The sequence below is a fragment of the Brachypodium distachyon genome, chromosome 3 (assembly GCF_000005505.3).
Source record: "Brachypodium distachyon strain Bd21 chromosome 3, Brachypodium_distachyon_v3.0, whole genome shotgun sequence".
NCBI lineage: Eukaryota > Viridiplantae > Streptophyta > Magnoliopsida > Poales > Poaceae > Brachypodium > Brachypodium distachyon.
The window spans coordinates 43490599-43501383 of record NC_016133.3 but is presented as its reverse complement, the minus strand read 5'-3'; the positions used below and the strand labels follow the sequence as shown (position 1 = coordinate 43501383).

Genomic DNA, 10785 nt, shown 5'->3' with positions numbered 1-10785 from the left:
AAGCTACATATATCCAGAAAATCTTGAAGAAATTTAACATGGACAAATCCTATCCATGCAAAACACTTATGATAGTTCGATCTCTAGACGTAGAGAAAGATCCATTCAGACCAAAAGGTGATGGAGAGGAAACTTTGGGATCTGAATTCCCATATCTTAGTGCAATTGGAGCATTAATGTACTTAGCAAATTGCACCCGGCCGGATATTGCATTTGCAGTAAATTTACTAGCTAGACACAACGCAGCTCGAACAAAACGCCCTTGGGTAGGAGTCAAGCAAGTTTTTCGCTACCTACAAGGCACTAAAGATCTAGGTCTATATTTTCAAAAAGAAAACCAAGACTCTGAATTAATCGAATACACTGATGCTGGCTATTTATCTGATCCCCACAATGCCAGATCTCAGACCGGGTTCATATTCCTACACGGTGGGACAACCATATCGTGGAAGTCTTCCAAGCAGACTCTAGTGGCTACATCCACAAATCATTCGGAAATAATAGCTTTATACGAAGCATCTCGTGAAAGTATATGCTACGCAAAATGATTAACCACATACAACAATCATGTGGTATTGGTTCGATTGAATCACCAACAATTATCTATGAGGATAATTCTGCTTGTGTTGCCCAGATGCAAACAGGTTATATAAAAAGCAATATAACTAAACATATTGCACCTAAACTATTCTATCCTCATGAATTACAACAAAATGGGGAGATAAATATCTTGCAAACCAAATCATGTGATAACCTCGCAGATTTGTTCACTAAGTCCTTACCCAACTCCACATTTCAGAAATGTGTATATGGGATTGGTATGCGACGACTTAAAATTTTACAAGCATCAGGGGGAGTATTCACCTGAGTTTAACCTGTTCATAACATCATATTGCACTTTTTTCCTATTATGAGTTTTACTCACTAGTTTCTCATAAAAGGTTTTTAACGAGACAATATTAACATAAGATTATATGTCATATTTTCTATTTTCTCCACCGGGTTTTTTATGGATAATATACAAGGCATATTTATTGTTCACATAATTCGATATGAATTATCAAGAGACAATATTCAAAATATGTTATACCATTTTCTCCTTATTTTCCCATTGGGTTTTTAAAGAGAGTTTTCATAACATATCAATATTATTATTATTTTCTCAATATTTTTTTCACAGGGTTTTTGGAGGAAATTACAAGCTTGGAAGATTCCACGATGATTCAAAAATATGCAAATCAACGGAGCAAATTGATCAAGGGAGAGTGTTGAGAATAATTATTTATGATCAATTAAGATTAATTATTAGTTAATTAATAGTTAATTAGGCAGTTAGTGTTGTAATTGTTCGTGCAAATTGGGACGCGAATGCCCAAAACTTGGGACACCAATGCATGTATTGATGTCTCTTGCTTTTATATAAAGACAGATTTTCATTTTAACACATGCAATGCGCTTTAGGAAGCGCCTGGCTGAGACGTCCGTCCTTTGATTCCTCCGCTTGCTTGCTCGGTTCCCCGATTCTCTCTTCCTCCGCATATGCAGTCCGCACTTGCACTTGGTAGCCAGCAATGGGGGCCGCGGGGCAGTCGGCTGGAGAACTAGAGCTGAAGCTCTGGACTGGGCGGCGATCGATCGATCGAAGGAGCAGGCGCCTCTGCCCCCCCTCAGCCCCCCCTCTTTCTCCCGCTTGTAGGATTGTAGCTCCACTGAGACCCCTCCTCTTCTTCCCTGGGGCGCGCGCGCGCAAGGTGCTTGTCGAAATGCTCTGCCCGGCCGGCCGGATGCCTTTGCTCCACTTGTTAGCACCTTTTCATATAACAAACACAAACTGCTCTGGGAACCGATGGATCAAACCTTGGAGCCTCGTTGTCCTCAAATGTCTCCGTTCCCATTGGCACCCACTTGGTCTTCAATTACTCCTGCTCGAATTCATGGTTGACGCGGACGACCAGAGAGTATTGGATCGCGGTAAAGGGACAGGTCAGTACCCAGCACCGGCCTGCTAATTTCTTCTCTCACAGGGCACTGGCACCAGTAGTAGTGCTAGTCTTGTGTGGCGTCGAATGCCATTGCACCAGGCCTGATCTCTACAGGTTTTTGCGGACAAATGAATGCGTGCCAGCATTGGTTTTTGTAGCCACGAAAATTTTCCTGGTGCAGTGCAGCAACGCACTGCATGTTTCTGATTGTCGACGACGAAGCGGACTGCGCACTGCTGCCTTCCTCAGGTTCCCAATTCTCCTACGGTACCTTAATTTCACATATACTCCACACAAGACTAGCCATTATCTTCGGCATTAAGCGCCCACCAGGTGCCTGTGGAAATGCTCCAACGAGTCACTAGCCAGAGTGTTTACTGCGATCTCATGCCATGTTGGTTTCCAGGAAACCGATGGATGGATCAGATTTGGCACATAAGTCGGTCAACTTCGGCATGCGTGCCCAGAAGTTTCCTTTGTCACGCACTTCCCTTGGTTCAGCTTGAATTAAGTGGTGACGCTGACAGCAAAACAACATATCAGCTCCCCATCACATTTCTTCTCTTGTGGCTTGCCGAGAACACACCATTAATTGCGCCGTGAATACACAAACTGTCAAGTGCGAAAGGAAAGAGGAAAGTCCCTTCAAGAGATCACTGCTGCCGGGAGAGCAAGGTAATTGGTCTGAACAAAACAAGGATGCTATGATAATTTCTTGCCTGCTCGAAGTGTCAAAGGAGGAAGTGCAAAACGCACCTTGAATATGGACTTTTTTTGAAAGGTGAGATGTTTATGCATATCTTGGTTTCTGAACCAGCTTCTAGATATATGCATCACGTCTTCAAGTTCAAGCAGGTTAGAAAATCATGTTCTGCTCACTCGGTGAAAGCATCATTGGTCTGCTTCAACAAAGGCGTTTCGTCTGAATGCAAGATGCATAGGTTTGCCTTTGCCTTTGCGTTTTGGGATCACAAGTTGTTGCACTGTCTTCCCAGATTTTGCTTTTCTCAGCTGTGCTTGTGCAGACATACCATTTCGATTGCTGAAATGTCTGACCATCAATTACCCTGGAAACCGATGGATCAAGCATGGCATAGAGTGTCCTGAAATGTCTCCATTTCATTGTCACCCACTTGTCTTGGTCCAGCTTGCTTGAATTAATGGCTGATGCTGACGGCCAAAAATATCAGCTCGCCTTGGCAGATGCGTACGCAGCTCCAATGCTCCTCCTGCTGAATTTCTGCTCGCTTTCCATCACCCATTTCTTATCTCAGAGCTTGTTGATAGTACCATTGCAAGGAAGCACTGCCTGAGCGACGTAACATGGCTGACTTGTTGCTTCTCCCTGTGGTGCGCACCGCGGCTGGCAAGGCTGCTGATGCAGTCGTCCGGAGAATGACTGGGATGTGGGGCATCGATGATGACCGACTCAAGCTGGAGCGCCAGCTGCTGGCTGTCCAGTGTAAGCTGGCTGACGCCGAGATCAAGAGTGAGACCAACCAGTATATCAGGAGGTGGATGAAGGATTTCAGGACTGTCGCCTACGAGGCCAATGACGTCCTTGACGGCTTCCAGTATGAGGCGCTGCGCCGTGAGGCCCGGATCGGTGAGTCCAAGACACGCAAGGTACTGAACCAGTTCACGTCACGCAGCCCGCTGCTCTTCCGTCTTACCATGAGCAGGGATCTGAACAACGTCCTTGAGAAGATCAATAATCTCGTCGAGGAGATGAATAAGTTTGGACTGGTGGAGCACGCAGAGCCACCACAACTAATTTGCAGGCAGACACACTCAGGGTTGGACGACTCTGCTGACATCTTTGGCAGGGATGATGACAAAGGGGTGGTGCTGAAGCTATTGCTCGGCCAGCACAATCAGCGTAAGGTGCAGGTGCTGCCCATCTTTGGGATGGGAGGTTTGGGCAAGACCACTCTTGCCAAGATGGTGTACAACAACCACAGGGTCCAGCAACATTTCCAGCTGACGATGTGGCACTGTGTCTCGGAAAACTTTGAAGCCGTTGCTGTTGTGAAATCCATCATAGAGTTGGCTACCAAAGGAAGATGTGAATTGCCAGATACTGTTGAGCTGTTGCGAGTGCGACTTCAGGAAGTCATTGGCCAGAAAAGGTATATGCTTGTTCTTGACGATGTATGGAATGAAGAGGTGAGAAAGTGGGAGGATGAGCTGAAGCCACTGTTGTGCTCTGTTGGTGGGCCTGGAAGTGTTATACTCGTCACATGTCGAAGTCGGCAAGTGGCATCTATAATGGGCACAGTAGGACTCCATGAGCTACCATGCTTGAGAGAAGATGATTCATGGGAATTGTTCTCGAAGAAAGCATTTAGTCGAGGTGTAGAGGAGCAAGCGGAGTTAGTCACCATTGGCAAACGTATTGCCAAAAAATGCAGAGGGTTACCTCTTGCTCTGAAGATAATGGGTGGATTGATGAGTTCAAAACAACAAGTGCAGGAATGGGAGGCCATTGCGGAAAGTAACATTGGTGATAATATCGGAGGCAAATATGAAATTCTACCCATACTAAAACTGAGCTACAGACACTTATCAGCTGAAATGAAGCAATGTTTTGCCTTCTGTGCAGTTTTCGCCAAGGACTATGAGATGGAGAAGGACATATTGATCCAACTATGGATGGCAAATGGTTTTATTCAAGAAGAGGGAACAATGGATCTGGCACAAAAAGGAGAATACATTTTCTATGACTTAGTTTGGAGATCCTTTCTCCAAGATGTGAAAGTGAATCTACGCCGTTTCATTGCCACATCATATGAGTCAATTGGTTGTAAAATGCATGATTTAATGCATGACCTTGCAAAAGATGTTGCACACGGATGTGTAACTATCGAAGAGTTAATTCAGCAGAAAGCATCCATACAACATGTCCGGCACATGTGGATTGATGCACAATATGAGTTGAAACCAAACAGTCGAGTATTCAAAGGCATGACATCTCTTCACACTTTGTTAGCACCTTCAAAATCACACAAGGATCTTATGGAGGTAAAAGGGATGCCATTAAGAGCCTTGCATTGTTACAGTTCTTCGATTATCCATAGCCCGGTCAGACATGCAAAACATTTACGGTATCTTGACCTATCATGGTCTGATATTTTTACATTGCCGGATTCAATTTCAGTGTTATATAACTTGCAAACATTGAGGCTAGATGGTTGCTCGAAGCTACAGCATTTACCTGAAGGTATAAGTACAATGAGGAAGCTCATCCATCTTTATCTTTTTGGGTGTGATAGTTTGGAACGGATGCCTCCAAATATCAGTTTATTGAACAACCTTCATACACTAACGACATTTGTTGTGGACACTGAAGCTGGCTATGGAATTGAGGAGCTTAAAGACCTCTGTCAACTTGGCAACAGGTTGGAACTGTACAACTTGAGAAAAATCAGGAGTGGGCAAAATGCAAAGAAAGCCAGTCTCCATCAGAAGCACAATCTAAGTGAATTGTTGCTGTGTTGGGGCCGCAGAAAAAGTTATGAGCCCGGGGAGGAGTTCTGTAATGAAGAAGTTTTAGTGTCGCTGACACCTCATAGTAAGCTGAAAGTTTTGGAAGTATATGGTTACGGTGGTCTAGAAATATCGCACTTGATGGGGGACCCTCAGATGTTTCGGTGCCTAAGAAAATTCTATATATCCAACTGTCCAAGATGTAAGACTCTACCTATAGTGTGGATATCAATGTCGCTTGAATATTTGAGCGTAGCGAACATGGGTAACCTAACAACATTATGGAAGAGCATCAAGGCAGAAGCTGAAGGATACAGTACCCTTCTTCAGTTCTTTCCCAAGTTGAAGGAGATTGTGTTAGATGAACTACCAATTTTGGAGAGATGGGCAGAAAATTGTGCTGGAGAGCCTAATAGCTTGGTTATGTTTCCCTTGCTCGAAAAACTAACGATCATTAAGTGCCCAAAGCTTGCAAGTGTTCCAGGCAGCCCAGTTCTCAAAGACCTATTCATAAAGGAATGCTGCAGTCTTCCAATAAGTTCGCTTGCGCATTTAAGAACCTTGATTTATCTTGCATACGATGGAACAGGTCCTGTGTCTACAAGCATGTCTTTGGGCTCTTGGCCATCTCTTGTGAATTTAGAAGTTACGTCACTGGCAACCATGATGATGGTGCCTCTAGAGGACCGGCAAAACCAAAGCCAGATACCTCTGGAAGCACTTCGTAGTTTGACTCTAAATGGTCCTAATTGCTTCGCTAAAACACCCGTGTTGTCCAAACTGCATCATGTGCTTTGGGAATGCTTTGCCTTTGTGGAAGAACTGAAGATTTTTGGATGTGGTGAACTTGTCCGCTGGCCAGTAGAGGAGCTGCAGAGTTTGGCTCACCTCCGCTATCTGGCTATTAGCCTTTGTGACAACCTGAAGGGGAAGGGTTCATCATCTGAGGAGACCCTGCCGCTTCCCCAGCTGGAGAGGTTACACATCGAGGGATGCATCAGCTTACTGGAGATTCCAAAGTTGCTTCCTTCCCTCGAGCAACTGGCGATTTCATCTTGCATGAATTTGGAGGCACTGCCTTCCAACCTTGGCGATCTAGCCAAGCTGAGGGAGCTCTCCTTGCATTCCTGTGAAGGCCTGAAAGTGCTGCCGGATGGGATGGATGGTCTCACTTCCCTTGAGAAGTTAGCGATCGGATACTGTCCAAGGATAGAGAAACTCCCGGAGGGTCTCCTCCAGCAGCTCCCAGCCCTCAAATGCCTATGCATACTGGGCTGCCCCAACTTGGGACAACGTTGTAGAGAAGGTGGGGAGTATTCCCATTTGGTCTCCTCCATCCCAGATAAAGTCATTCGATTAGAAGAATACAGAGTTACATCAACACAAAAAGAACCCAACACAAAGAAGTTTCTAAGGAGGCTTCTCCCCTCCTGTGGAGCTGACTATAATAACTGAGGTGTGTATGCCGGTGTCGGTCCCCTCTACCATTCTCTCTTTCTAGTGCTAACCCGGAGTGCATCATAGGTTTAACTGTATTCAAATGCCTTTTATTCATACTTGAGAAATCATTTTGCATTTAACTGAATGCAAATTCGTTTGGTATTGTCTGAGACGAAAAACCATCTTCACCTCTAGGGCGCCTTGCAGCATTTGTTCTTTAAAGTTCGTTTTACTATTTTCCACCGCTTTATATATACTCATGAGAACTTGTTTTGAATCTAACTGATTCCTTTTCGCGTCGTGAAGATCGGGGCTGACCTCTCGATCGAACTTGAGAAGAAGCTCATCGACCTACTCCGGGAGAACTCCGAGCTTTTCGCTTGGTCTCTTTCCGACATGGGAGGAGTCTCACGCGACGTCATGGAACATCGACTCGCCGTAAGGCCCGACAAGGCGTTCATGAAGCAAAAACTCCGGAAACTCTCCACGGAGCGAAGCGAGGTCATCAAGCTAGAAATTGCGAAGCTCTCCGAGGCCGGACACATTCGAGAAGTTTGGCACCCCGAGTGGTTGGCCAATCCGGTCTTGGTGAAGAAATCCAACGGCAAGTGGCGGATGTGTGTCGATTTCACCGACTTGAACAAGACGTGTCCCAAGGACGACTACCATCTCCCGCGGATCGACCAGCTAGTCAACTCCATGGAGGGATGTGAGAGGTTGAGCTTCTTGGACGCCTATTCGGGGTATCACCAAGTCCACATGGCCAAGTAAGACGAAGAGAAGACCAACTTCATCACTCCCATTGGCACCTTCTGCTATCGCAGAATGCCTTTTGCTTTGACGAACGCCGGTGCGACATTCCAACGCCTCGTCAGGTTCATCCTCAAAGAGCAATTGGAGAGAAACGCCGAAGTCTACGTTGATGACGCCGTCATCAAAAGTCAAATGGCGAAGACCCATCTCGAAGACTTGAAAGAAACCTTCAACAACCTCCGCAAATACGGCGTGAAGTTCAATCCTGAGAAGTTTCCTCGTCTCCCAACGGGGGATTGAGGCCAACCCGGAAAAAATCCGGGCCATCCTAGAGATGGAGCCTCCTCGCTCCGTCAAAGACGTGCAACGCCTAGCATGGAGGATGGCAGCATTAGGACGATTTGTCGCCCGATCAGCCGAGAAGGGTCTTCCTTTTTTCAAAATCCTGAAGGGCCTTAACAACTTTGAGTGGACAAATGAAGCTCAAAGGGTCTTAGAGGAACTCAAAACCTATTTGTCGACTACTCCACTCCTCACGAGCCCGAAGCAGGGAGAACCTTTACTCCTGTACCTCGCCGCGACTCCGGTCGCCATGAGTGCAGCCCTCGTGAAGGAAGAAGAAGGGTCGCAACGCCCGGTGTACTACGTGAGCGAAGCTTTGGGAGGAGCAAAGGGTTGATACACCCAGATCGAAAAGATCGCGTACGCCCTCCTCATGGCCTCTCGTAAACTCCGTCATTACTTCATGGGCCACACCATCATGGTGCCGACGGCATTCCCACTCAAAGAAGTCTTCGGCAACAAGGAAGCCACCGGGAAAATCGCCAAATGGGCAACGGAACTAGCTCCCTTCTCGCTGGAGCACAGCGCGAAAACGGCTATAAAATCTTAGGTCCTCGCCAACTTCGTGGCCGAGTGGCATGCGCCGCTAGCCCCGCCCGAAGAAACGTCGCCCAAGGCCGAGCCCCCCGAACCACATTGGATAATGAGGTTCGATGGCTCCAAGAGCCTCAACGGTGCTGGGGCTGGAGTCGTACTCGTCAGCCCTGAAAGGAAGATCTTAGAGTACGTCGCCTATCTCGACTTCAACGCAACCAACAACATGGCGGAGTACGAAGCACTCCTTCTCGGACTCCGGTTGGCTAAGGCCATGGGTGTTCGACGCCTTCTCATCCAAGGTGACTCCCAGCTAGTGATAAACCAAATAGACAAGTCATATCAATGCCTTGATGAAAGGATGAAGAAGTATATTAAAGAAGTTTGCAAGATGGAACGGTACTTCCTGGGCATGGAGGCGCGACGCATCCCACGAGGAAAGAATCACCTCGCCGACAGGTTGGCCCGAATGGCCGGTTCCAAGGAACCTCTGCCACCCGGCGCATTCTTCGAGGTGATCCGTGCCCCATCCATAGGAGAAGAAGCCGATGACTCTGACGAAACTTCAAAGACCAGCATGGTCATCGACAATCCACCCTCTTGGATGACGCCAATCATCCGTGCCTTGAAAGGAGAGGTGGATGAGAAGGCAGAAGGCCCAAGCGCTAAAACTTTGCTTGCAAAGCAAAGATGTACGTCCTCCTCGACAGCATCCTTTACAAGAATGGTGCGGCCGCGCTACTCAAGTGCATAACCCCCGACAGGGGGGCTGAGCTCCTCCAGGAGATCCACTCCGGAGTATGCGGCCATCATCTTGCGCCAAGAGCCACCGCGACGAAGGCTTTACGACAAAGATTCTATTGGCCCACCATGGTGCAAGACGCAATCACAATATTGCAAAGATGCGAAGCTTGCCAAAAAATGGCTAAGTCAATCCACGCACCGGTGACGACCTTGAAGAATATCCCAATAACTTGGCCATTTGCACGCTGGGGAATGGAACTTCTCGGGCCTTTCCCCGCATGCATCGGGGGCTGCAAATACCTCGTGGTGACAATTGATTACTTCTCCAAATGGATAGAAGCTACGCCACTCAGCAAGATCACGTCACGGGCCATCTAGAATTTTTTCTGGGAAAACATCATATGTCGATATGGTGTCCCACGAGAGCTAACCGTGGACAACGGCAAACAGTTCGACTGTGCGGAATTCATTAAATTCTGCGAATGCCTCGAAATCAAGCTGCACTTCGCATCCGTGGCCTACCGCAAGAGCAACGGCGCATGCGAAAGAGCCAATGGACTAATCCTCCAAGGACTCCGCCGAAGGGTAGAACACACGGCCAACAAGGCAAGAGGAGCATGGGGGGACGAACTCGCCAGCGTGGTTTGGGGCATACGCATCTCCGTAAACCGTTCCACGGGCCGAACACCATTCTCTTTGGTGTATGGCGCCGAAGCAGTTCTTCCCGCCAAGGTAGAGTTCCGCTCACCTCGGGTCGAAAGACTCCAAGAAGCTACTCCACTCGCCTTCATCGAAAATGAAAAGCATCACAAGACGACCGTCGATCTTGTGGAAGAAGCTCGTGACAAAGCCCTTATGAGGCACGCCATCTACGAGCAGAGCGCCGCACACTTCTACAACACGAGGGTGCAGGAACGAGCTTTCTCCCAAGGAGACCTTGTGCTGAAAAAACAACGTCGACTCAAAACTCCAGCGCAAGCTCGACCCTAAATGGGAAGGACCATACCACATCGCCGCGGTATTGGGCAATGGCACATACCACCTCGAGAACATGGAAGGCAAAAACCTCGTCCATGCCTGGAACGGCGACAAACTCTTGCGTTTCTACGCCTAAGGAGGAACCTCAAGGACGACCCTCGCCGCTTCCGAAAAAAGACTATCAGCGCCCAACCGACCACTTCCCTACGAAACTTCGGGGGATCGTAAGCGCCAACGAGGCCACGTCTACATAAGGCTTGTAAGTGCCCATTGGGCCATACCTTAAGACAGGTAAGCGAGGGATCAATAAAAACGAGTCCTTGATAAGAGTGACACGAGACACTCATATGACCCACCGTCGTAAAGGGATCCCTAGCGAACGGCTATGTCGCGAAGGGGCAATCCCCAAAAACCGAGTCGCTGCCCCAGTGCCGCTCACCAAGGGACGCCGAAAGGCCTACGTTGGCCCAGGTATCACCTAAAAATGTCTTCGGACATAAGTCACCACCAGCGACCCGTTCCTTGG

The 10785-nt window shown here is 47.6% G+C and overlaps 1 protein-coding gene across 4 annotated transcripts; it reads left to right on the top strand.

Annotated features, from left to right (window-relative positions):
- The first annotated feature begins 1882 nt into the window (after positions 1-1882).
- Positions 1883-7704, top strand: LOC100825836 (disease resistance protein RGA2). Of its 4 annotated transcripts, XM_024462062.1 has the most exons (3): positions 1883-5003; positions 5140-5202; positions 5332-5466. In XM_024462062.1, the coding sequence occupies exons 1-2, from the start codon at positions 3306-3308 to the stop codon at positions 5161-5163; spliced, it is 1722 nt and encodes a 573-aa protein (XP_024317830.1). In that variant the 5' UTR covers positions 1883-3305; the 3' UTR covers positions 5164-5202; positions 5332-5466. The 4 variants fall into 4 exon arrangements, with proteins under 4 accessions (XP_024317830.1, XP_010235366.1, XP_024317829.1 ...); XM_010237064.3 differs by having other exon boundaries at positions 1883-5202; positions 5332-7102; XM_024462061.1 differs by adding an exon at positions 7215-7704 and having other exon boundaries at positions 1885-6924.
- The last annotated feature ends 3081 nt before the right edge of the window (positions 7705-10785 follow it).

Excerpts from the sequence above, each read along its gene's own strand:
- LOC100825836 (XM_024462061.1), top strand. The coding sequence starts at position 3,306 with ATGGCTGACTTGTTGCTTCTCCCTGTGGTGCGCACCGCGGCTGGCAAG.